The sequence below is a fragment of the Poecilia mexicana genome, unplaced genomic scaffold (assembly GCF_051168715.1).
Source record: "Poecilia mexicana isolate PSO_F unplaced genomic scaffold, ASM5116871v1 scaffold_3, whole genome shotgun sequence".
Lineage (NCBI taxonomy): Eukaryota > Metazoa > Chordata > Actinopteri > Cyprinodontiformes > Poeciliidae > Poecilia > Poecilia mexicana.
Window position 1 is genome coordinate 23,488,801 of NW_028263372.1, and position 27,570 is coordinate 23,516,370.

The 27,570-nt window shown below is 39.8% G+C and overlaps 1 protein-coding gene and 1 long non-coding RNA gene across 2 annotated transcripts in view; one reads left to right on the forward strand and one right to left on the reverse strand.

Moving 5' to 3' along the window:
• Positions 1-27,570, reverse strand: part of kiaa1549lb (KIAA1549-like b) — a 71,743-nt gene that overhangs the window by 15,805 nt on the left and 28,368 nt on the right. The window contains exons 2-10 of the mRNA XM_088004346.1: positions 20,207-20,566; positions 15,145-15,636; positions 14,950-15,065; positions 9,608-9,827; positions 9,244-9,377; positions 8,675-8,843; positions 2,915-2,974; positions 807-958; positions 247-418 (exon numbers count right to left, since the gene is read on the reverse strand). Of these exons, the coding sequence (XP_087860472.1) occupies positions 247-418; positions 807-958; positions 2,915-2,974; positions 8,675-8,843; positions 9,244-9,377; positions 9,608-9,827; positions 14,950-15,065; positions 15,145-15,636; positions 20,207-20,566 (1,875 nt within the window). The remainder of the gene's footprint in view (positions 1-246; positions 419-806; positions 959-2,914; positions 2,975-8,674; positions 8,844-9,243; positions 9,378-9,607; positions 9,828-14,949; positions 15,066-15,144; positions 15,637-20,206; positions 20,567-27,570) is intronic.
• On the forward strand, positions 22,390-23,289 carry LOC148160226 (uncharacterized). Its single transcript, XR_015762525.1, has 2 exons — positions 22,390-22,461; positions 22,725-23,289. It is a non-coding gene; the product is annotated as an uncharacterized LOC148160226 (long non-coding RNA).

Genomic DNA, 27,570 nt, shown 5'->3' on the forward strand with positions numbered 1-27,570 from the left:
CCTTTCTCCACTTCTCTTTCCCTCTTAGCGTTGAGCAGATCTGCAGCCTTAAACAAACACCGTCCTGCTGGGAGCATTTCAAGGAGATTACAGAGCAACCCCCCTTTTTCTGGGCCTGTCACCCCCAGAGCCAGCTCTTCTTTCCAAGCCGACGGTGAATCACGTGTTTTCATTTACCTTACTGTGAAGGGTTTGTTAAAAAAAAGTTGTTTATGGTCAAACATGGGAGAAAGGAAGTGTGCTTACGTTCTGCTTGCACCTGGACAAAGTAGCCCAGGGTGAGCGCCATGGTCTGAGAGTCCACTGTGTTCAGGACCTTGGCAGCTGACGTGCCAGACAGAGGGATGCCATTATGCTGGACGTAGTAGGTCATCTCTGCTGGATTCTTTAGCCCGGACACTCTGCGGATGCTCACCATCTGGTGGAAGACAACATGTCTTACGCCACAGTCATCAGAAATGATGCAGTAGGCTAAGCAGTTAATTACATTTTTGTGCAATTCTGCTTAAATGACTAAACTGAAATGTTAAGAGCAGTTGTTTAGTGAAAGGTCTCTGGCTTGTTTCTGATGGGCAATTAGTAAATGATGAGCTGAGGAGCTCCCTAATTATGAGGCACGGACCACAAGCACTCATCTCGAGTGTTTCAAAAGTGTTTATCAAAGTGTGCGCCTTATGAAATATTCATAGCATTTGAAAGAAGCCAACATAAACAATTTCATTTCACTGACTTCTCATAAACACGCAGGGGCAGTCTGGCAAAATATCAGAGAAGACAAAATAAACTGATGCCCGCTGTTTTAGTACCTGGACGGTGAAGCTGCCCACAGTCGTGGCTCGTCTAAAACGAGTGCCCTGTTGCCCCGCCAACACAAACAGGTCCGCCAACCGCTGCTCCATTAGACTGGCAAAGCTTTGGTACTGTCCCTCCAGGCTGGCATTATCGACATCCTGGATCACTGCAAGTTCAGTCGTAAGGCAGAGAGTGGAGAGATGGTTGTTAAGACAGATAGTAAACTGTTCTTGAGGGCAAAAAGTAAAATAAAAAAAGAACAAGAAGAGGGTAAGAAATGGTGACACGTCCTTTTGGTTTATACAGCCTAAAATGAAAACTTAAAGGGGACAAGCAAAATAAGTTGAGTGTTTTCACGTTTGGGGAGAATAACTGGTAGTAAAAGTGTTAAATCCCGACATTTTACAATGTTCAAACAGCACCGCAAAGAACTTGTGAATTACGACATGTGGATGCTTCATAAACGTCTTGATTCCAGCGTCACAGAAGACAACAGCAAAACCCCAAATGTGTGTTCGGCTGGGAAACTGGAGCTTTAACTTCAAAGAGCCCTTAAACCTCACTTAGAGAAACCAAAACACTGCCTATAAAGTGTGCTCTTTCTGAAATATTGGCAGTTCATCACATACAAGTTGTGGTCAGTCCAAGATGGATACCTGCAGATTTTAATAGGATCAGTAAACAATTTTTATTAGGTATGGCTCATTACTAGGACAGGTTTGGACCTGGTTTTGCCAAAAAAACTGCCTTAATTCCTCAATTCCCCTTTCTAATATTTGGTTTAACGTAACAGGTCGTCTTAACCATGTTTAGGTTCCAATATGCATTGACTTGTTGCCATATAACATGTGATTTATGCTGTCATAAACATTTCCAGTTATTTTTGCATTATCTGAATCACTGAAAATTTTCTCATTATCATCATCAAAATCACTTACCAAATTCAAGCAAGGAGTTAAAACCGAAGCAAGAATATACATTTTTTTGTATTTATCTTAAACATTTTGAGCTTTATCTCCAAAGACTGAGGTTATGTGGATCAGATGCCATATTCTCCTAGACTATCATGTTGTGGCCACCAAAAAAAAAAAAATCCAAATTAATGTATAAAATTGGCATAATATATGTTTGAATTTTAAGATTTTAAGCAGACATCTATTTTCAGAAACCAAACTGTGTTCAAATCTAATAACTTAATACTCAAACGTCTATTGAAATGTATGAATTTGATGTGATCTAACAGGCAAAAAAAGAAAAGCAGGCACAGAAAAATAAAATTGTTTTTTTTTATCTTTCTTACTGGTGCTAAACAAAAGAAAGAAAGAAAGGAAGAAAGAAAGAAAGAAAGAAAGAAAGAAAGAAAGAAAGAAAGAAAGAAAGAAAGAAAGAAAGAAAGAAAGAAAGAAAGAAAGAAACGTCCACAGAGGTGCTCCACTTTATCGAAAACTGAAAAAGCATTTCTGTTGGTTGTATGTCTTGTTGAGTGGGAGCAAATCTCATTACGGAGGTGCTGACCTTGTATTGACTCAGCCTAATATTGCAGCATGTGCAGGTTAAGAGCCATAAAATCTGATCTGAGAGACTAATACCTGAAGCCAACGTGCAAGTCTGCTTTCAAACATTGAGGTTTATTCTTTGTTCAGCAGATAATGTTAATTTGGAACAACAGAAGATACAGTAGAAAATTAGACACCACTCTCCCAAAAGAGAATATTTAAATTAAATTAAACATATTTAAAATATTCAAATAAAAAAAAATGTTAATTTTACATTTGTTAAAATGCATGTAAATATCCTGTAAGTAATTATATTATTAGGAAAATCCAAAATATTCATATCACTTCCAGAAATTAAATTTAAAAGATTACTTTAAACCTGCATGTGCCAAATGTATGTATAAATTTGGTTTTAACTGTAAGCTAAGATCAAAGTGAAAGAAAATATGATGAAGACAAGCAGACATTTCTCAAGTTTTAACAAATTATGCTCTAATTCCATTATATAATTACTACAGCATTACTTCAATAATGAATGCATGCCCGATAAATGCATTTTGAGATACTTCAGAAAGTTTCAGAAGACGATTTTTTTTCTTACCCAATTAGAGCAATGACATGCTTACCTGTGACTACCCAGAAGTCTCTGGTTTCAACAGACGTGTTCAGATTGTGGTATTCAAGTGCTGCAAAGACAAAGAAACGTTTGCATAAAAGTCACATCCTCCTTTCAAGCTTTAATCTTGTGCACTTTGACTTTATAAAGCTTTTCTCATGCCATCTTTGATTTGAGTGATTAAAAAGAAACATTTAGAATAAGTTCAATGGCTTTGATTACCCCGTCTCTGAGACGAGATGGTTGACACATATTTTGTATTTGAGAAAGAGTCTTGTCAAAATTTCCAGAAACATCACAAGGGTAGGCAACAGTTTACATTTTCCATATTTTATTTTTTTCTTGTCTGTGGTTGAGATATCTGTTCAAAGCCTCGTTATCTCTGAATGCCAGACAAATAGAGAAGAGACGACGTGCTTAAAGCCGTATGAGTTCTGGTTGTCTCTGTATTCTCTTACATGTATTTCCTGCCTGATTAAGCTCCTGTGCCGGGGGGGCTTGGCACAGCGGTGTTTGGGGGGGAAATGCTGCATCAGTGGCCTCTTAAAGCAGACTTGCATAAGTGCACACTCAGGCGTGTCAGGGGGAGATCGGTGGGGGGCGAAAGGGTGAGAAGAAGAAGAGCAATGGTAACAGATAGGTTGGAAAAACTGTCAGCAAAATCTGCTATGGGCAAGCTTAGTTGGATCATCAGAGACAAGCATTCAAATCAAACTGTTTACAATAAGCGGCGGGAGAATAAACCATTGAAGGGCTTTTGAACATTTTTTTTTAAAGCAAAAAAATATATTTTGATCCATAAAACAATTTTTAAAACAATAATTCATTTTCCACCTATAATTGACTTTTTAATTTCAGACAAAAAAAAATTCCCTGCAACTTTCCTCATGTTCTTGAGAGAAATAGATTAAGGGAGGGAGTAAAAGAGCTGAAACATGCAGTCCAGCTTACACAAGAGTCACACAGCAACACAGAGCAGCAGCAGGCATGCACTTTTGAGTCTTGTGAGATCCCAGGTCTGTTCTGTAGGACCAGAGCTCAGGGTGGTGGAAAATCACCCACTGTTTATTATCTGCTGCATTAATTGCCTCTGAAATGAGGGAGCAATGTTTGTGCCACCCATGTAGAGGGTAACATTAAGGTCCAGCAAAAACAAGCACAATAAATGACAGCTGTCTAAAGTATTTTGTGTTTGAGTTTCTTTCTGTCAGTTCCTGTGTCTTTTTCAGGGGAGCTTGTCTTCATCTCTATACCTGGAAACCGAAATGGGTCTGTAAGTTAACCAAATCTTTCAGTCTAACTTCACCAACGAAGTACAAAAAGAAACGAAAGAGACTCTTCATTTTGACTCTATCGGACTTCCCATTTATCTTCATTTAACCAGAAAATAAACTAAAAATTAATTAAGATCACAAGAAAAATTATTTCCAGATTGAATTTCGGGGGAAAATCCTAACCTTCTGTTCTTCTCAGACTGGAAAACAAAACCTACATATGTTTTTAAATAAATATCTGTCTTCTTGTTTTGTCTGTCTCTTATAATCCGCCGCAGGATCCACACACACACATCTCATAAAGTCAGGGAAAACTTATGCAACCACATTTTATTTACCAGGCTGAGCCACTTATTCACCATCCACAAATAAATCACATATCTACTCTGATGAAAAATACGCAACCAGGACAGTAAAATGATAAGTGATAAACTCCAGATTACTTTTAGTAAGTCACTGTAGCGATTCGTAGCAATCGAGCATAACTGTTTCTGCCAAGGACACACCAGCTGCAAATCAAGAAATAAAATGCTTTCAGATGAACCACATTTTATTTAAACTAACATTACCGATTAAAAATAAACTTGTTTCTCAATCCTGATAAATGTTATCCATTCACTCTGGAGTGCCAAGGGAAATAATAAAACAATACAATATAGGTTAAGCTAGAAGATATACCATGAGTCAGTCATTATTTTAGTTAATATGGAGTCGCTGACCGCCATGTGGCGTACAAGCATGTGACGCATTAACAAGGCTTCGTAATAACATGGACGCATACCGAGTTTTCATTTCGACTCTGTTGGACAGCACGGACTTCAAACTTTATAAAAGTGGTGTTTTTATATTGGTTTTGTGGTTATTTACTTCAAAATAAAGCCAGAAATAAGATTGATAATTTCCGCCTTATTTTGTGGGGTCTAAATGTACCACATTTCGAAACAACCAATAAAAATGTGTTGACGGTCTGTTGCTAGGTAGAATGGAGACTCGCGGAAAGTGATGAGTGGGGGGGGGGATTTGGATACGGCAAGAGACTAGGGCACAGTGATGCTGTGGATTTTACTAAGAGTGTTTCGATGGGTTTTTTAGACTATAAGTGTGTTAGTTAGAGTTCGTGGTGTGTGCAGGGTTAGTAGTAGTTTTGCTAGCTATCGCTACATGGCTTTATAGCGAGCGCTGACGCACAGAGAAGAGAGACTGTGCGTCGGGATGCCCATTTGGACCTCGTCTTCAAAGGGTTAAAATTACTGTCTCTAAATGTTTTTGATTTTGATTTCAATTTTAAAAATAAACAGAGATATTCAGAGTTCCTGTGAAATGTGTTTGTATTTCTTCTGTTAGTATATTTGTGAAGGTTATATATGTCTAAGTTTTATGATCTTGTAGATTTTTTTAATTTTAATGGAAAGCTTGTCATTTCCAAATCATTCAAATGGGTGCGTCATTCAACAAACTTTTACAATCTACAGCATAATGTTTCCAACAGGAAGATGTTGCCTTAACAAGCCTCAAGTTTTCTGTTACTCAAAATGATGGTGTTGTTATCTACATCTTTACTGTTTGATGTGTGGTTTGAGAATGAACAACTATAAAAACCTGATGTAAAGAAATAGGAGCTGGATGTGATGGGCATGCTAAAAGCATCCAGTATCAAGAATTTTTCTTGTTCAGTTTTGGCAAAGTCACAAAGTCTTAGAAACATTGTCTTTATGGATTTTCTGCCTGGAAGCAGAATTAAGCATGAAAAGACAAAATTAGCTTGTCTTTTTTTTTTTTTTTTTTTTTACCACAACCCTAGACTGTTGGCAGCCAGTATCTGAGGTTTGCATCATGATGGATGTGACGTGGTAAAAATATTCAACCATTAAAAATTCCCATTTTGCACAACAGTTTCCCCTTCAACTATACGACAAATAATTGTAGCATTCGTGATTTTCTCCTGTTAGATGTTGGCAAAAAAAAATCATTTCAACTGGACTTAAATCAGAAGTTCCACATATTTACCCATCTGCTCTGCTCAGTGAAAAGTCTCAGTTTCAGAGACACCATCTCAGGGCATTTTATTTTATTTTTTTCGAAATATCACATCTGTCACAGGAATGTGACAGACACATTGCTCCAAGTGCTGGCTGTTGCCAGAGGCAGAAAAAAATGCTCTCAAGGCTGTGATCAGCCGCAAGGTATAACAGAAAAGCGAGTCTCTTGGTTGTGACTCATGCTGCTCAAATGTCTCAAGCATCAAGTCCTTCGTGATTTTGAGCGTTATTCTACACATAGTGAAAGTCCATTTTTATCAAGCAAAAGGTGGGGAAATACAAGCAGCACAGAATTAAAAAGGTGTAGTTCAAACCGCAGACACCTGTAGTGACCTACATGGGGACTTCAATGCATTAATTTTAATTATTTAATCCGTGTTAAAAATATTAATGTAATTATCTGCGTCAGTTTGTTTTTTTTTTGTTTTGTTTTTTTACATGCAAAGGTTCTGGCCGGAAACAGCAGCAGTCTTGGCCCATTGAGGGTTAACTTTTTCTGTTTGATAGGATGCTGGAAAAGACTATTGTTGTTTGCGAGTGGGGAAAATCAGAGCATCCAAAAATATAATCACCACGTAGCGCATGCTGCAGCAAGCACAGACATCCCAACGCTAGAGTCCACAGTCCACATTTCAAAAGAGGTATTTCTTTGAATAATTTCCATGAATTATCATCGGATCCTGAAACACTTGAAAGCCGAATGCGTGTAATTTTACTCTGCACATTGATGGTTGAATAAGCTAAATACCGTATTTTTCGATCTGTACTGCCGGATCGATAGCCTTCAACTTAAAAGCGGCATCTTATGAACTTCTTTGTGTGGTTTCCATGATGAGGGGTTATGAGTTTGAAGAAATTTCTCAGTCGTGCCTGCTGCTAGCATGTGCTAAATGAAAATTAGCACTTTCTTCTTTGATTTCCAATTTTGACTTCCAACGATTCACTTCCCGCTAAAGAGCACCCCCTGGCGGTTGAAGAAAAATCCACAGAAAAGACGCACCTGGCTATAAACCGAATGGTTCAAAGTGTGGGGAAAAAGTCGCGGCTTATATTACCAAAAATACGGTAATAGATTAATCTACAGAGTTCGTAAGATAAAATCTGAATAGTTTATCAAGGTTGCATGGCTGTTATGTTTACAAAAAGTATCAGAAAAGTCTTTATGGGAAAAAGAAACAATTCTGTAAACATTTAAAATTTTAACAAAGCATCTCAGTGAAACTATTAAACTAAAACAAGTGGAAATTCTTGATTAAAAAAAAAGATATATACATGAATGTAGTGCAATAGATACGTACAATGTATCCATTCATGATGTCTCGCTTGAAAGCATTAACTTTGAAAAACTAATTACAGAAAAATAATATATTTTTTAAAAATTGTGTTAATGTGCTTTGAAAATGCAAATGATGCAGTGTTTAAATAATAAATATCAAATGTAAAAGGGCAAGTGATGATGAGAGAGTTAATTAATAAACAGTGCACGATACAAGAAAAGTGGGAAATTTATTTTTTTGAGAGGATACTTTATATTTACAGAGCTTCAACATTTAAAACTTAAAATTAGAGAATATCTGTGGTGGTATGGAGCCTGCAGACAAGATAAGAAAACTATCAGATGAAAATGTGATCACATCTCATGCCAGAGGGCTCTCAATCCAGATGTTTTATCTTTGCTTTTATTTCCACCTTTTAGATAATAAGACTGTATTTAGACTCATTGGAGAGGAATGTTAATAAAAAATACATTTCATATAGAGAAAATGCAACAGCCACTGTATGGTAAAGGTAGTAAGAACCAGAGCATCATCGGATAACTACAGTATAACAGTTCTTAATAAACCAAGACAGATTCCTTTGTTAGTGTATAGATTACTTTTCATTTATGATTATTATGGACTTATTCATTAAAAAGATGCTCAAATTGAATAACTTTTCTTATTTTGTCATATATCGTTTTTTGAAAAAAAAAATGTGATTAATCACAATTAGCTAAACATAAAGCCTCTTATTAATTAGATTCTTTTAATCGCATCCAACCACTACTTGCTTCTCTCTTTTTTTTTATGTTAGACCTTTGCCTGTCGTATTTCTTTTTGCGGAGACACACTGGACTCCCACTGGGACTGCTGTTTAGTCTCCTGCTGATTCCTGTCACTGCTTATTTATCTTTGCACTTTTAAAACAGATGAAGACTGAATATTTCTTCAAAAGCTGCAGAATAGCCGAGAGCACGGGATCCCTTGGAAACCAGCAGTCATTTAGGCTGACAGGCACTTTACAAGACGGACTCAGTGGCTCCATGTGGACCACGGCTCATAAAAACATTCTCTAAATTAACACAATAGATTTGAGGCTGCCAAAGAAGCACTCCCTAATGAAACATGTACACTGTTTGCAGCAGCTGAACTCTGCATTAACACATTTATTTCAGACTAGAAGAAAAATGCAACTTACGCTCAGCAATAATAAGAGGAGGATAGAAGAGGAAGTAGCCCACCAGCTCAGCAGAAAACTGACCAAGAAGGTTGGAGGCAGCTGTTCCGTTGAGAAATACAGTCCCGTTCTTTACAGTGTAGACTAAAGACACAGCAGGAGAGCCTGGTGTCTGAGAAACACTCAGAATCTAAGAAAAGATGGGGGGAAAAAAAACCCAGATATCAGTTTAGCAAGAAAACAAGATGCGGACGTAGGAAACGACAGAAGCAAATGGGAAAAAAACGGAACAGTTATCTATAAAAGCGTTTTATTTAAACGCGTCAGTGTCAAATTAGCTTTAATACATGGTGCACTTTAATGTGACAGCGCATTAAAATGAATACAAACAGTGGTTCACTGGCATAATTACCATGCAGCTGGTGAAAAAAAATAAATAAAAAACAGAAACACCCCAATTCACGAGGGGAGAATTTTGCACAAATGGTGAGCAATTTGCATTTGTTTGAAGCTGCCAAATCTTATAAAACGCCAGATGACTAACAGTAGCAGAGCAGCCCAGCCCAGGCGAATTCAGGTCGCCGCATTACCTGAACTGCCAGTCGGCTTTTAGCGTTGAGAACTTTGGCCTGCGCCTCAGAAAAGACCTTCTCAAGTCTCTGTTCCATCATTTGCAAGAAGCGACAGGATCGGGGGTCATCACCTGCCCCCACAAACTGCAACACTGCAACACAAAGAATGGCACAATGTAAGACTTGGTTTAGACGTACTGTGTGTTATAAACTTTACATTATGCACACGTAATGTGTCAATTTATGTGTGCGGTGTGACAAACAAGCATTTTTTTCCCCCTCTCTTTGCAGGGTAAAATCACAGCAGGGGGGAAAAAACACTGTGAAGTCTCAAGCTGATCTGTGACACACTCGTTTTCACCCTGAGTGAGAGTCGGCTGACCTGTTTTAAGCTGGAAGCCAGTGGCGGGGCTGGATCTCCACAAAGCAACAGGAAGAGGCAGGGCTGTCACCATGGGGAGGTACTGTCGCAGGTCTGCAATCAGCTTATCACGGCCGTAGGACATCAAACCCTCTGCTACTACAGAGGGAGGGTAAACTGTCTCCCCTCCTGTCACGTGATAAGCCACCGTCATGTTGGGAGAGCCAAACACCGTCTCCACCTGAGATAGTGGAGTTAAAAAAAAATGTATATATATATATATATATATATATATATATATATATATATATATATAAATATAAAAAAAAAACAGGAGATATACCAGATATAACAAATATAATTCATGGCTCTACATAGAGCTACTTATGTAAGCAATATGAGTTGATGAAATGTCCCTTCGTTGGTTTGAACAACAGCTCAATAGTTAAAAAGAACTAAAAATTAAAAAAAAATAATAAAAAATTAAAAATGCGCTAGCAGTGTAGAAAGCACGGCTGTGATCCCCACTTTTAGAGGAATTGTTTTCTTACTGTTATGGTGCAGGTAAAGTAATAAAAACTCAGAGGGAAGGTTTGTATGGACAAAAAGACTGCTACGATTTTTCCCAAACATGATTGTTTACCATTTACTGACAAGGGTACAGATCCAAAACCTGCACAGATTAAAATAAAACAACTAGAACCGAAACCTGAATACATTCAAACTTTATCAAAACGTGAAAGCATGTTAATGCAGACTTGCCAGGTATTTTTGAACCACTCAGACCATCATCCATTCTGGTTGAAAACCTTAGCTCTATCTGAAGAAAAGACACCCAGGTCATGATGCATCACTTACTGTGGATGTGCTGTTCTTGTGGTGATATTTGATGTGTTTTTATAACCAAATAAATCATTTTTGAATGTTAACAGTTTGAGGAGCCATTGTATTCTGCTATCAGATGTTCTAGAGGCTAATTCTAAAACATCAACAAATAAAATGGAGTTGGAAAATCACAGTTGTGGCAAAATGGCTCAGTTTTCAGCTTCATTGTTCGCTTACTGTGGATACTGACCAAACATCACATACCAATTTTACACTTAAACGTATGTGCCTATAATTTGAGAGAGAGAATGGGAACGAAAATCAAATGCAAGTCTCTTAAATGTTACCAAATGCCAGTACGAATCTGTTTATCCACAGAACTGCTGGTACCTCTATTCACAACATAAATGAAAGAATCCTGCAGGCTCTGTGGGATCTAACATTTCTGTTGTAATTTATCATTTTTGACTACACAGAATAAATCAGGCCACACACTGATATACACTAATAGGTACATTGAGTAAATCTATCATCATTCAGTTGAAAGTGTGTTGGCGTTATCTGTAGGGTTTTCATGTGTGATGTACCGGATTTTAAATGTGCTTCTTCGAAGAAAAATTGTGACGTCTCAATCCGAGCAAGCTTTTAGCGTATTAACTGCAGTGTGAATAAAAATGTGTAGCCAGGTGTTACATCCCCATCAAATCCAAGTGGGCTCTTTAATACCTACCCATAAATATCCATATTTACTACAAGCTCGTGAGATGTGGAGTAAATACGGACACATTCCCACAGCACCAATTAACCAACTGCTGGGCAACGGTTTGGGTTTTTACACCAGAATGTAACGAAGTACTTGAGTTGTAGGAAATGCTATTGTGTCAAAACGTCAGTTTTTTTTTGTTTTTTTGCTGTGACACAAGCTCTAGTCAAATAAAAATAAATAAATAAAGACAAATTAAATTAGCAAAAGCGGTTAGTTGTGATATCTGAAAATGTTAAAATCTAATAAAAAGACCAAGGTCTCTTAAAACTATTCTGATAGTCACAGAGGAGAAGACAGTGGATACAGAAATGTCACAAGAACTGAGAGGTTGCTGAGAGGACGACAAAGAGCAACAAAAAAAGAATCACGATAAGGAGACTGCTAACTCCTCAAGTCTTTTAAGAGATGGCTTTTGTCATGAGACCAGGTGTCTAAGTGCTCAAGCTGGAGCTGAAAAATAAATGTGTGCTTTTCCATTTGTGCGTCGACACACACACACACAGAGCCTCGATGCGTTTTATCAGGAAGAGTTTGACTTTTTCCTGCGTTCTCCTCATCATAAAAGCTGGGATGGAGAGCGACGATGGAACTAGGTGTTTTCGTAGGAGAGGTAGAACCCTTCACATCTGCTATTGAAACCCATCAATGAGCCCGCGTTGACGAAGAGGCCAAAAACACCGAGAGCCTCTTGTCTCCGTAGCTGAAAGTTACGACTCTGCCTCCACACAATTCAGCCTTGTTTCAAGCTCTATGAATAGAGCTCTTTATCATCCCTTCATCCTCTCAGGATCAACCCATGTGAAGGTGCTATTAGGAACAAGCCTATTATTTCCGTCGTGAAGGGTAGGACAGACAGATGGAAAAATAAAACAACTAGCAAAGAAAAAAAAACATGTAGATTAAAAAAAATAGTTCTTCAAAAATGTTTTTAATCTTTAGTCTTGTGTCATAGAATCAGCTCGGCACATTTTGCCTCCTGCCAACCGTTTTAGTCTATAATTAAATGCAAAGGCAATTTCCCCAGCTTTCAGCTGCTATAAAGGACACATGCATTGTTCAAATAGGTGACCAAAGTGCACTGAAGCAAAACACCTTTCAAGGCCAGCGAGAGACACTGAGGGAGAACATGAGCTTCACATAGTCAGGAGCCACGTAGAGGCAGAAACACTTATTTCTGGGTTAAGAAATGCAAAAATAAAAAAAAAGAGAGAAAAATTTTTATAGCATTGCCCACAATAACTGCAACTTATTACAGACAGAGGGATATTGTTTTTCACACTTAATACACTTCATTATTACAGAAATATTAAACAATAGAAGCTAAATTAAAGCTCACTCTATAGGTAAAATCGATGACACTGATATCCTTGATTCTAAATTAAATCAGTCTAATAGTTCGATTTCAAGAAAGTATTGATTATGGCAAATATTCAGATATTTGCTTGTATATTCAAATAGGACTGGGGTTGTTGCCTTTAGGCTTTTAACACCACAGAAAAGCAAACTCCCACCTTATTTACAGTGGAAGGTGTTATGTTGGCGAGTCACTTGTGTCCTTTACCAACCAAACATTCCCAAGCTTGCAGTAAAAGATTTCCATTTACAATCAGTGACTTTGGTTTGTTAGCGTAAAGACAGACAAAAATGTTTGGTATAAACTATTTGCATCCTGAAGTATTCAACCTTTTTTAAACAAACTAAATATTGAGCTGAGCAAATCAGGACGACCCCAGATTAATCAACTGTTCAAGCACTTTAACATTTGCTACAAACTGCTTAAAATTGAATAGTGGAGAAAATCTTTCTCGTTTTCTCAACTGAACTTCCAACTTTGGGACCATTTTCTGTTTATTTTTCAAATTGAAATTTTAAAATCTTTGGAGTAAAAATGGAGCACGTAGTTAAATTGCATCGTTCAAGCACTCTTGACAGGATCAGTGAGTAAGAATATTTGAATGATTTTTTGTTTCATTGTTATTTCATTTTTTATTTTTCTCTGCCTGTTTTGTTTCCGTTGGACACAAGAGGACAAACAGATAAATAAATTACCTGAAGAGATTTTACCTGGCAGTTCTAGCTTCGTTAAATTTGCTCCCTGTAAAATCTGGATGTAAAATGTCCCCCTGATAGATATAGTTATTATTAATTGCATAATATTTTCCAGACTGGAAACTTTGCATCCGTGTGATAAGAGTACTTGTAGTTCCAGGATTGTGCATAAGAAGAGATGGGAGTTTTTATCTTTTGAGTCCTGTCCTCGTGAATACCAGCTCAAGTTCTCAGGAATAGGCCTATTCCCCTTCCTGAAGCTTACAGTGAAAGTTTGTTTGTTTGTTTGTTTTCCTTGAGCCATCCCCTTTAGTTACGCTGCTGTAATTATATTCCACTGAGAGTTTGTATATGGAAACTGGCATTAAACAAAAACAATGAATCAAACTGATCCACAAGATTTTTTTTTAATGTAAAACAGGGGGAGGGAGGATATAACTACACTAAACCCATTGTCAAGTTTAACTCTGCTTTTTCCAAATATATATCACATATTTCTATCTGGCTGTGTTCAGTAATATCCTTGCATAGTTAAGAGGTGCTCTTAATACAAATTCACATGGAGTGGAGGTTTTCGAGGGCTGCAGGAGAGCGGGGAGATAGGATGCTTTTTGGCACATTGGGAAACATGATTCGTTCCACAAAAAGCTAATCCGAACACAAAGGTCATTTTGTGCATGCACTGGATTTGTTTACTGGGGAAAACACTGAGTGGTTTCATTTAAACTTTCTTTTTCCCCCTCCTTTTTAACCAGATCCAATGCATGCAAAATGTTGCTGCAATAACAGCAACATTGCTGCAGATGGTTCATAAAGACATGACTCTGGTCATCCATAAAAAAATAAAAATAAAAAAAATAAATGACATCATCTTCAATGTTGGTACAGTAACTCAAATTTGTGACACCACTGTGTCTTCTGGGAGCCAGTCAACCTAATTTCTATATTAATCTTCAGCTCTTCTGTAATAGCCTACATCAGGGTCCTTGGTATGATTACACACACATCCAGTTTTCTTGCAAGGGTAAAATGAGGAACGATTCACCAATGCTTCACTGAACAACAATTTCTCAAATAGTGAAAAAATAAAATAAAAATCAGCATAAGTAGATTTAGTTCTGCAAAAAATTTAAATATTCCCAACCTGCTATTGCCATTACATGGGAGCCGTTTCTTTTCTATGAATTCATCTGGTAAATCACATCCAAAGCTTTTTTTTTAAGCTGCTTCATCCTGTTGACCTTTGCTTCTTCCTCCACAGGCCACGGTTTAACCTCGCCTTCATCCCTGCTGCCCCCCCCTTAAATCTGACTTAATCAGTGTCATGTACATCAGTGATGTTGCTCTGTCTGCTGTTTAGTGTGCGTGGAGGCCTATTGGGGCGGGGGGGTATTCCTGCTGCTCTCCCTACCTCAGGCATTTTGCATTTGCATGAGGAAGGTCAGGGAGGTCCCTAATAGACAAACACCAAAAATAAAAAGGACCTTGGAGACAGGAGGCTGGTGTAAGCACACAATAATGCGCAGTGATCGTGTTTGAGTTGTTTGATCATTTATTGGTGTGATCTGCAGATTCTTTCAACTTAAGTGAATGTAACAAATCTCTAAATGTCTGCAGCCAAACACCAAACACTTTTTCACACACACATACACACACACACACACACACACACAAAACTACGCACACATTGTCATATTGCATACTGTAGAATAAGCATTCTTACCTGTGCTTGGGCTGATGTGTCATTCAAAGCTTTTCTGAGGCCTTGACTCAGTCCCCTTCGCAAGTTCTGCCTCTGAATGCTATCCAGCCTGTTCCGTCTTACATAGATTGAAACAACTGAAACAGACAAAGAGAAAAAAAAGTCAATTTGGAAACAAAGCATGACAGAGAAATGAGATTCTTCTCCAGAGTTTACCTGTTTTCACCCATAACCTCTCAGTTATGTTGCACTGTGGCTGTGGAGCCTCTGTGGTCGTGGTGAAAGGCGAGACGAAGACGGCGGTGACCCCCCTCGGGGGGTTCGCTCTTTGGTTGGGTGACGTGAACGTTCTTCTGCTGGTATAAGTCCTGATGGTTGTGGTGGTTCTTCTGGTGACGGGTTTGGGCTGCAGAGTGGTCGTGGTGGTCGACGACGTCGTTGCTTTCGCAGAAGGCGTGGTGGTAGTGATGGTGGTGGCGGTGGGCGTTTTCCTAGGTGGTGACGCGGTTGTTGCGGTGAGCTTCACAGGGGCTGTCGGGGTATCGTGTTGCGGGGTCACCAATGATACCTGAGATGTGTTCTCGATGGGCCCAGCAGAGAGGATCACCCTGTCTGACTGAGAAGAGCTTAGACTAACCTCATTTTCTTTGGGGAAAGTGGACACAACTGATTTAGATGTTCCAGCTGTAAGATCATCCATCTCTGGCTCTGCAAGAACAAACGCCTGAGTCACTTGTTGTGAGTGATCAGAACCTAAGCTGGTGAAAACCAAAGGAATGACACTTTCGATGGGCGTAAGTTTGGTGGTGTTGACAATATGTTAGTTGAATAAAAACACTGAAGAGATTTTTTTTTTTTATAAGTATAAGGAGGACAACAGAGAGAATGAAGGTGATGGAAAAGCAATCGACTATGATGGAGATTGGCATAAGAATGGAGGAAGTGGGTTAGACTGTAAAGCTGACCTCTTTGGTTCGGCATTAAAGGTAATGTTTGAAAAAGTGACAAATGAGTCAAATGAATACTTGGGGAAACTGAGTATGGGGGCTTCATGCTCTTATACCTCAATACAAGAAGAGTAGCTTGGGATAGTATTTCAGAATTAGTAGTTACAGTGGGGAGAACAAGTATTTGATACACTGTTGATTTTTCAGGTTTTCCCACTTGCAAAGCTTGTAGATGACTGTAATTTTTATCGTAGGTACTCTTCAACTGTGAGTGATGGAATCTAAAACAAAAATCCAGAAAAATACAATGTATGATTTTTAAATAATTAATTTCCATTTTATTGTGTGAAATAAGTATTTGATACACCAGAAAAATGAAACTTAATATTTGGTACAGAAACCTTTGTTTGCAATTACAGAGATCAGACGTTTCCTGTAGTTCTTGACCAGGTTTGCACACACTGCAGCAGGGATTTTGGCCCACTCCTCCATACAGATCTCCTCCAGAGCCTTCAGGTTTCGGGGCTGTCGCTGGGCCACATGGACTTTATGCTCCCTCCAAAGATTTTCTATTGGATTCAGGTCTGGAGACTGGCTAGGCCACTCCAGGACCTTAAGATGTTTCCTACGGAGCCACTCTTTAGTTGCCCTGGCTGTGTGTTTTGGGTCGTTATCATGCTGGAAGACCCGGCCATGACCCATCTTCAGTGCTCTTACTGAGGGAAGGTGGTTGTTGGCCAAAATCTCACGATACATGGCCCCATCCATCCTTCCCACAATATGGTGCAGTCGTCCTGTCCCCTTTGCAGAAAAGCATCCCCAAAGAATGATGTTTCCACCGCCATGCTTCACGGTTGGGATGGTGTTCTTGGGGTTGTACTCATCATTCTTCTTCCTCCAAACATGACGAGTGGAGTTTAAACCAAAAAGTTCTATTTTTGTCTCATCAGACCACATGACCTTCTCCCATTCCTCCTCTGGATCATTCAGATGGTCATTTGCAAACATCAGACGGGCTTTGACATGCGTTGGCTTGAGGAAGGGCACCTTGCGTGCACTGCAGGATTTTAATCCTTGACGGCGTAGAGTGTTACTGATTGTTTTCTTTGAGACTGTGGTCCCAGCTCTACTCAGGTCATTGACCAGGTCCTGCCGTGTAGTTCTGGGCTCATTCCTCACCTTCCTCAAGATCAATGATGCTCCACGAGGTGAGATCTTGCATGGCGCCCCAGACCGAGGGAGATTTTCCGTTATTTTGTATTTCTTCCATTTTCTAATAATTCCACCAACTGTTGTTGCCTTCTCACCAAGCTGCTTGCCTATTGTCCTGTAGCCCATCCCAGCCTTGTGCAGGTCTACAATTTTATCCCTAATGTCCTTACACAGCTCTCTGGTCTTGGGCATTGTGGAGATGCTGGAGTCTGATTGATTGAGTGTGTGGACAGGTGTCTTTTATACAGGTAACGAGTTCAAACAGGTACAGTTAGTACAGGTAATGAGTGGAGAACAGGAGGGCTTCTTAAAGAAGAACTAACATGTCTGTGAGAGCCAAAATTCTTACTGGTTGATAGATGATCAAATACTTATTTCACACAATAAAATGGAAATGAATTATTTAAAAATCATACATTGTATTTTTCTGGATTTTTGTTTTAGATTCCATCACTCACAGTTGAAGAGTACCTATGATAAAAATTACAGTCATCTACAAGCTTTGCAAGTGGGAAAAACTGAAAAATCAGCAGTGTATCAAATACTTGTTCTCCCCACTGTATAGGAAAGAAGAGTAGAGACATCTGAACTCCAGACAGATTTAGCAGAAGTTCCTATAATAACTCCGGCAGCCCACTGGAAGACACGGCAGGTCTAGGATGAGCCAAAGGCAAATCCGGACTTTAGTTCTTATAGTTTTGAAGTCCCTTGAGGAAAGGCAGAAAATGTGTGCTCTCCAAAGGTCAGATACTTTGGAAATGGACTACTGGTGACAGCTGTTGAATCATCCAAATTCAATAAATGCACATTACGCTCTTGTTTGTATTCCAGTTTTTGATGTTCATGTGATGAACCATCTGCTGCTAAATTAGATTTAGCACCGTCAAAGCTGCTAGATGCGCTTCCAGCTTTAAAAGCACTGCTTTGAACCAGAACTGGCTTGGTGGCTTTCCACTTGGTAGACAGAGCCATTAGTTGTTGTTTTTTTTTGTTTGTTTTTTTTTTTTTTTGCCAGAGCTGAAAAAAGCCCTCGATGTCTCCACGCTGTTCTGTCCGTCACTAAAAGAGGTAGTTACTGCAAAGGGAGGGTCTCAGGCAATGGTTTTTTTGCTGGCCCAAAATTGAATTCGATTCCTCTCTGCTCATGCTAGTGATTGATCTCACAGCAGAGAAAATTTGTGTCATTTGTGTCAGGAGGGGTTTTTGCTAAAGAGCAAGACAAATAACTGGCATAGAATTCGATTGAAGGGTTTTCAATCAACAGGTTTCAACACACGATCAAAATTTTCAGGTGAGGGCAAATTAGCAGAAGACTTTCTGCTACTGTCTTTATTAAAACAAAAGAAGAAAAAAAACAAGGTGTCTTTTGAAGTCATAAAAGACAGAAGACTGTGAATTGCCCTGTCTTGTAAAATGCTGACTCTCTGATCATCGTAGACTCTTCATTTCTATTGGAAAAAAAGGGAGTAACATAAATACTTTTGGTATTTTGGTGGAAGTCTTTCGAAGACTGGTTTTTATGCGACTTGTCTGACATTATGTGATTTTGTTTTCTTTCTTGGAAGTCATCTTATTCCTCTGATCTTCTAGAAGTTGAGGTTAAAGCAGGATCCTCAACAGGGACTTTATTTTAGGAGTTTGTTTTGAGGATGTCTGCTCCAAAATCACCCTCTCTGCATAGAGTCCAAGTGAATTGAGTTTTATTCAGATTTCTAGATTGCCATTTAACACTTTAATGTTCAGTCACATAGGTTGTTTTCCTTGCATCCACTCTCCGCTCATAAAGAGATTTTTTTTTTCTTTTTGCCCTTTTGCTGGGTGTAAATATCGTTAGAGCTGTCCAGCCTGTGTGGGCTACATCCTTGAAAGTGCCGTTATTGTTACAAATTCCTCAACATCTCTCGGTGCATCTGACTTTGATGTGGACCAGGCGGACGGGGCGAAAGCGTTGGCGGGCTCAGGTCTCAGCTGAGTAAGTGAAAGTGAGTTATTCAGGTGAGATGGCACGTAAGCAGATCCCAGCTCAGCCCCCGCTATCTCTCCCCGGTTGTAATTTATATTGATAGCAGGAAGTCTGGGACTGTGTTGACCTGCTGCCGCCAGTAAATCACCAGGGTTAGATCATGCGTCCTCTTAGGAGGACCCCACAGAAACGTGGGTTTGTGCCGGCTTGGCTGCTGTGGTTTGAGAGGGAGGCTTTCGATCCGATGAAGATTGGGAGTGGAAGAAAAAACAAAAAAACAATTTGCTGGTTGTGAAGGCTGTTGCTGGTGTCACAGTTGGATTGCCAAAATGTGAAATGATTGATGACATGGCTTTGCTGTTTCTGCAGGATAAAGTGTGACTATCAGCTATAGTCTTGTCTTGATTCCTAATAAAGGCTGTTCGGTGTAACATCTGCTGTGTGACATGACTAGAAAGTGAATAGCCTTTAGCACGGGCAGACAGCAGTGCTGATGTGGGATTATGTGAAACTCCCTGCTGCCACTGAACTGCATGACTCCTTTGATTGGATGAAATTGGAGAGCTGTTTTTAAGATTATCAGCAGATACAGAGTTCAGGCCTATGTTCGGCTTTTGAATGAGTCCACATAAATTAGCTAAATGATTCAGACCATTGTTTGGAGTCGAATACTTGGTCTTACTGGCCCAAGTAAGACAAAATTACTGTTTGTCAATTTATTGCTGTCTTCTCTGCGGGGCTTGCTTGGGAACACTGATGACTCGCTTGTGGCGTTTTTGTGTATCCCATTAAACAACATATACTGTAGGTCACCAACCCTATAAGTGGTGGATTTTGCCGTTCTAATGCTGTCTACCCAAGCCCGAGGCTCAGCAGGTAATAACGTTGATACCTCTATCTGAGAAGCAGGCTGTGTTGGACGCACTCCCCTGACCCTGAGATGAAACAGCTTTGTTTATCTGCTCAGTGGAAGACGACTGGAAAAATACAGATAACAAGAATGACGGCACAAAGAAGAAAGATGGTGCTGGGTTGACATCGATGTCAATGATAAAATTGAAATGATGAGAGGTTCTGCTTTCCATCTATAAATGACACATAATGCCTTGGAAGCATGGTATGTAGGGGTATGTCTTAGAACGGCTATAAATCAGACCTGGGCGCGCTCTGAAGCCGTCTCCGACTGACGATGATGAGGAGGACGTGTCTGAATCTTGGCTGGAATTATGTGAAGGCCATTGGGTGGTGAGTGTATCATCCTTGCTGATAGTTGGCAAGGTTCTACTTTGATCAAGGCTCACTGGATGTCTGACGGTTCCTGCCATCACAGTTAGGATTGAGGAAAAAGCCGGCTGTCCCGATAAACCTTCGCCCTCTCCGTCCGCGTTGCTGTCCGAGTGAACCACTTGGAAAGGCACCTCCCCCGTCGCTGACACCTCAGCCACTGGTTGGACATGAGGACTTGTAAATGCGGAGCTCCTCGGTGGGGAGCCAGAGGCATCATAGGTGGATTTTTCTGCAAAAAGAGCATAAAGAGAAGATTGTTTATTTTTACTTTTATGTATAGCCCTATTTGCCAATTGTGAGTCAACTTATCCACCACTAACACTATGTATATCTACCGGTTCTATTAGTTCGATTAGAAGTTGTTCTCTGTTATTTCTCTATCGTTTCATAGGTGTCAACTGGCCCAAAAATGTATTAAAGGCAAAAATAAATGAAAATTACAATTTACAATATTACAATACAATACAATACAATCCTCCATAAATATGTAATGGATAACAACCAGAGATCAAAACACATCCATTTTACATTGATTAACTCTGACCCTTGTCTGAAAATCGACATTTTTCAGCCTTTAAATATGTCAACGGAGAACATGATCTCTGAGAAATTTTGTTTTGAGTTGAGTAAAAATCAAATTAAGGCAAGAAACATTAACTTTGGTAAGTTAATAATCATTTTGTAAGTCCCTTTAGCTCTTATTTTCCCAATTTTTTGGGAAGGTAACATGAGTGAGTTTGTTTCCATCATAGTCCTCAATAAAAAATTTTAAAAAATCTGAAGTCAGTGCATAGAAAAAGTGCCTGATTAGCGCATCGTGTTGCCTTAATCTTGACAGTTAATGCCAGCATAAAGTTTCCTTACATACTGTTATATACACAACATTTTGCCTCGAAGGATTATCAAATTAACAAGCAAGTGTCCCAGTGTCACTGTGGACAAAGCAAAAGCAGCTCATCTTCTCCCCTTCACACACACAGGGACAAGCACTGAACCGTGTAAGGTACAAATGATGTGTTACTCGAGGCTGGCAGGTATTTTTGCTTAACCACTGCTATGATGAGGGAGGATTTGTGGTTTGACCAAGCACTCAAGCAAACATAAAAAAAAAATCAAATGGTATTCATTTTATTCTGTTTTTCTTCTATTAAATATGATTCTCACTTTGTTCATTTCTTATTTTTGTCTTCATGGGGAATGTTTCAAAGCTGTAGTCAAAGCTATTTTTTTTTACATTATTATAAAGATCTACAAAATAAAATGTTACTTGAAGTTGTTTTCTCTGGTGCACTGAACAATTGAAATATTTCTTTTTCCTTGTGCAAATGTTGAGACCTCCATAAACACTGCTCTCGGCCCAGGTTTGGGGTGTAAATGCATTTTTCTGACTTTCCCCGACAGCATACCAAGGGCAGACAGTGGTGCATTCCCTAACCAAAGAAAACAGAGGCGATCCTCAAAGTAGAACAAATGGAATTATTCAAGAGATTGCAGACATAAGCTGACCTGAAATATGACTTCCTAAAAAAACATGTAACCCACATAAAATGTGGATGCCTCTTTAAGAAACAGAGGTTAGGGAAGCTAGGTGGTCTACCTAGCCAATAGGAAGCTTAGTTTCCAGTGAGTTTAGACCAATCAGAATTCAGACTGCCGCTGCAAGACCCGCCCTTCCGCAGCATTGAGTGTGTAAGCGAGAGAGATCCGGAAACGATTAAGCTGGGCAGCGTGAGAGTCTCTGTTTTAAAACAGTTATATAACTAAACAAACGCTTTCCCAGATCATCCGACTTCTAAGCTGGATGCGTGAAGTGGAAAGAAAAAGGAAAAGGAAAGACAAGTTAACTTTTTCTGCTGAACACCGTTAGAGCTGACTCGTTAGCTCTAACGGCCAACGGCTACTAGTTTAGCCCTAACGGCTACTAGGCTGACGGTTTAAGTTCATGTTCCCCGTTCAGTTGAAGGTAAAACCTAATTTATATTATATTCTTACTTTGTTCACAATTAAAGCTCATATTATCAAGGTTAAAGCAAGAAAAATATGCCTTATTACACTATCTAGTGCCTCACGGGTCCGGACTGAGAGCCACCATATTGTTGTCCCTAACGTGTCGCATTGAGATCGGTGAGCATATTCTGTGCCTTTCATTTGGGTTTTTGTTCTGTTTATCACATTTTTGTTGAATAATATTGTTTATCTGAACTATTTGATTATTAAAATGTAAACTTTTACTGATTTTGGATAAAATGTAATGTTTAATATTGTTTGAAGAAATGCTTTTGTAATTTACAGTAATTGATGTCAAATATACAGAAACATGATTTAAGGATTAAAGCTAGAACAGCTTAATAAAATCCTATGATTCTGCTGGTCCTGTCTGTTGACAGGTCAGGTTTTTTTGTTTATGCTGGATTGTTCCTGAGGTGGATTCCTCCTGTGACTTTGATGGCGAGCCTTCCCACCTGGACTTAGAAAGAACTGGATTCCTGGATTCCTTCTTTCCCATTTGGAGTCCTGCTGCACCCCGCGGTGTGGTAGGCCGGTACCACTCACATCTTCACACACAGTTGGTTATGAGTGAGACCACTGACTGACATTTTTCTTTTTATTGTTTAATCCTGGAATTTCTGATCTCACCTTTTGGACTGGTTTTTATTTGGTACTTTGTAACAAACTGCTGTGTAGGAAATTCTCCTCATGTGAATGGTGTTGAACTGAACCTAATTGGAACTGGAATTGATTGATCTGTTGCCTATTACGATTTAGAATTCAGATTACCAGGGTGCACCCAAAAGATTCAAAACTGAGAACTAGCACTTGGCCAAGTATTTGTATTATTTTTTTTTTGTATTTTATTGTGTGTAATTTTATTTTCATAATTGTGTGTCTTGTATAACTGTTTGTTAATTTCATGGTTTATGTCACTAAAGCCAGTTGTTTTTTTAAAATTCATTTAACTGCCTTTGTGTGTCATTTAAACACCCCACTATGCTCCGATAGTCGAACCTATTGGCCCATTCATCTAATATATAAAATACCCTTCTCATCTGTGTTACAGAGGAAGCTTTGGCGAGCGCAGCCAGGAGCTAGAGTGTGTGTTTAAGTGTCAGACATCTTACCCCTGTTGTTCGCACGTCCCAAGTACTTTTTCTGAAAAGAAAAATGGATGTGGTACTCCGGGAATCCGTACAAATTTCCCATTCTGTGGTTGTTAGTGGTTTAACAGGGTCAGAGACAGATGAGGAAGTGTCCACCTTTCTCCAGAAGTATGGGTCCATTAATCGTTACATTCGCTTAGATGATCCTAAGTCAGATTTCCATAAAAACATGATTATTGAGTTTTCACATGAGACTGCCATGCAGACATTAGAGCCATTGTTGCCTCTTCAGCTTCCAAGCACGACTCAAGCAGGCATTGTGTATGAGTTAAAGGCTTTAGGAAGTGTCTACACATTAGATGCCAGAAGCAAAGCTACTAAGATGTACATGGAACAGCTCTCTGAAATTGCCAGGCTGAGTGGAAATTCATTAGGGGAAATGTTGAAGGAGGAACTTAAAAATCTGGTTTCATCTGCAGAAAGTATTTTTGCCCAATCACCTGAGACTGATCCAGAATCCTCAGCTTCACAGAGTCCAACCCCACGAAAAGACTCAACTAGCCAAAGAGATGTTTCATCTTCTGAAAACCCTCAACCAGTGACGCCTACCAAATCCACGATTTTGACACCGGCAAGTGATCCAAGTGAGCCTTATATCCCTTCCATTTCCAGTAAAAACCTGATTGATCTCAACCCCCCACAGACTTTTTCTGTTTCATCTGAATCCACCGCTATGCCCCTAATCGATGTTAACCCACCTGCAGTTCAGCGAGTGGTGGTTGAGCATGTGGTGCGCAGCAATGATAACTCACCCCAGTTTGCTTCACCCAGTAGACTCAGAGCTTTTTCAGGCAAGAGTCCACGTCCAACCCATGAAGCAGATTATGATACATGGCGTGCAAGTGTTGAAATTCTTGTCAGAGACCCATCTGTGTCAGACTTGCATTGCACACATCGTATATTAGACAGTCTTCTTCCTCCTGCTTCTGAAATGATCAAACATTTGAGCCCACAGTCTAATCCCTCAACTTATCTCAAGTTGCTTGACTCCGCTTACGGTACAGTTGAAGATGGTGACGAGCTTTATGCTAGGTTCATGAGCACGTTCCAGAATGATGGAGAGCTACCTTCTGTTTTCCTGCAGAGACTGCACACTGCTCTAAGCAAAACAATGAGACGTGGTGGTGTGTCCGCTCATGAGTTTGACCAACAGCTTTTAAAGCAGTTCTGTAGAGGTTGTTGGGAAAACACTTTAATAGTTGATCTTCAGTTGGAACAAAAGAAAGAAAAACCACCTACCTTTGCAGAACTGTTGCTCCTTCTTAGGACAGAAGAAGATAAACAGGCTGCAAAAATGACTCGCATGCGACAGCATTTTGGCCATGCTAAGTCTGGCCATAACCCCAGCAGGCAGCGTGCCATGTCACAAGTGCATATTGCACATGACACTAATGATTTGATAAATAAAACTGATTTTGAGATGCTCAAGCAACAAATTGCTGACCTCAGCATTCAGGTGAAGAGCATGGTGTCCGCGGGCCAAAAGCCAAAACAACCTAAGGAACAAAAAGCAAAGTCTGTTCCTCTAAGTGTCACACATGAAGCCCATGTGGTGAAACCAAAAACAGCCCATCAGCATCCCTCCACATTTAAAGCAAATGGCAGACCACGTCCCTGGTACTGTTTCCAATGTGGAGAGGATGGCCATGTTGTTTCAGTTTGTGATAAAGCACCAAATCCTTCCCTTGTAGCAGCTAAGAAAAAACTGCTAAAAGAAAAGCAGGCTGCTTGGGAAGCCTCTAATGCTTCTAATAGTGAGACACATTTAAACTAGTGTCGGCTCCCATAGAGGGACGTATGGGAGCAAAGTTACAAAACTCCAGTCCCAAAACCATGAAATCTGTTGTCAAGAGTGTTGAGGTAGAAGGGTCAAAATTACCACATGGCCTTGTGGGAACTAAAACCACAGCTCAATTATCCATTGCAGGGAAAGACACAAACTGTCTACTGGACACAGGTTCACAAGTCACAACTGTGCCCCAGTCCTTTTATGAAGAACACCTTTCTGATCTGACCATTCATTCTTTAAATGATTTGCTTGAAGTGGAGGGTGCTAATGGCCAGTTTGTTCCCTATTTAGGATATGTTGAGCTTACCATCACCTTTCCTAAAGAGTTTGTTGGCTCTGATATTGAAATTAATACTTTGGCCTTGATTATTCCACACCTCCGCTCTACAGCCCATGAACAGGTGCTTATAGGCACAAACACACTCGACGTTCTTTACGCTGATTACCAGAAACTTTCACCTTTTCAGCCTTTGATGAATGGATATCAGGCTGTTCTCAAAATACTTGAGATACGACAAAGGGAGTCTAACCACAGCCTTGGTTGTGCAAAACTAATAGGCAAGCTGCCTAAAGTCGTTCCTGCAAGACAGACCGCTGTCGTTGAGGCTTTTGCTCATGTTGATCGTTTCAACATTCAAAGAGATGTCATTATTGAGCAACCATCAGCTTCTTCTCTACCGAATGGGTTGCTGGTTTCAGCGGTTGCAGTAACTTTACCAAGCAAGCGCTCATGTCATCTTCCTGTCGTACTGAGAAATGACACCAATCATGACATTGTCATTCCCCCCAAAACTATTGTGGCAGATGTTAATGCTGTAGTACAAGTGTTACACAAAGAACATGTCGCCAGTGAGCCAGACTGTTCTCAGTCTCCAGCAAAGTCTTTCCGAGAGCTAAGCTTTGATTTTGGAGATTCACCCTTATCCACTGAATGGAGAGACCGAATAACAAAAATGTTGAACACCATGCCAAACGTTTTCTCTCAGAATGACCTGGATTTTGGCCATACTGATAAAGTGAAACACAGAATCAAGCTCAGTGATGAGACGCCTTTTAAGCAAAGAGCCCGTCCGATACACCCCAATGATGTGGATGCTGTGAGACAACATCTACAGGAACTCCTAGATTCTGGAGTCATCCGGGAATCTGAGTCCCCATTCGCTTCCCCAATCGTTGTGGTTCGCAAAAAGAATGGTTCTGTTCGTCTGTGTGTAGATTACAGAAAGCTGAATCTACAGACCATTAAAGACGCCTACGCTCTTCCAAAACTGGAAGATGCTTTCACTGCACTTGCTGGTTCTAAGTGGTTCTCCGTCCTAGACCTCAAGTCAGGTTACTACCAGGTCGAAATGGAAGAAGCAGACAAGTATAAGACCGCATTTGTGTGTCCAGTTGGATTCTGGGAATTTAACAGGATGCCCCAAGGAATAACAAATGCGCCTTCAACCTTCCAAAGACTGATGGAAAAGTGTGTTGGTGATATGAACCTAAAGGAAGTTTTAGTGTTCATTGATGACCTGATCATTTTCTCATCATCATTGGAAGAACATGAACAGCGCTTGCAGCGTGTCCTTGAACGACTGATGACATATGGTTTGAAACTGGCACCAGAAAAGTGCAAATTCTTTCAAACCTCAGTAAAATATCTTGGCCACATTGTTTCTGAGAGAGGTGTCGAAACCGACCCAGAGAAAGTTCAGGCCTTAAAGACCTGGCCAATCCCCACAAATCTTAAAGAGCTTCAATCCTTTTTAGGATTTGCTGGATACTACCGACGATTCATTCAGGGGTACTCTACTATTGTAAAGCCCCTTAATGAACTAACTTCCGGTTATCCACCGCTCAGAAAGTTGAACAAGAGACAGAAGATAAATGCAGGTTCAGAGTATCGCGACCCAAAGGAGTCCTTTGGTCAGCGGTGGACATCCCAATGTCAGGGAGCCTTTGATGATATAATAAGAAAGCTATCATCAGCTCCAGTCTTGGGATTTGCAGACCCCCAACTTCCGTATGTCCTACATACAGATGCCAGCACTGTTGGCCTTGGGGCTGCATTATATCAGGTTCAAGATGGTCAATCTCGAGTCATAGCTTTTGCAAGTCGAGGACTTTCCAAGAGTGAGAGAAAGTACCCAGCTCATAAGCTTGAATTCTTGGCCCTTAAGTGGGCAGTCACAGAAAAATTTTCTGATTACCTTTATGGTACAGATTTCACAGTAGTGACTGACAGCAACCCACTTACATATATTTTAACATCCGCAAAGCTTGATGCGACGGGGTACAGGT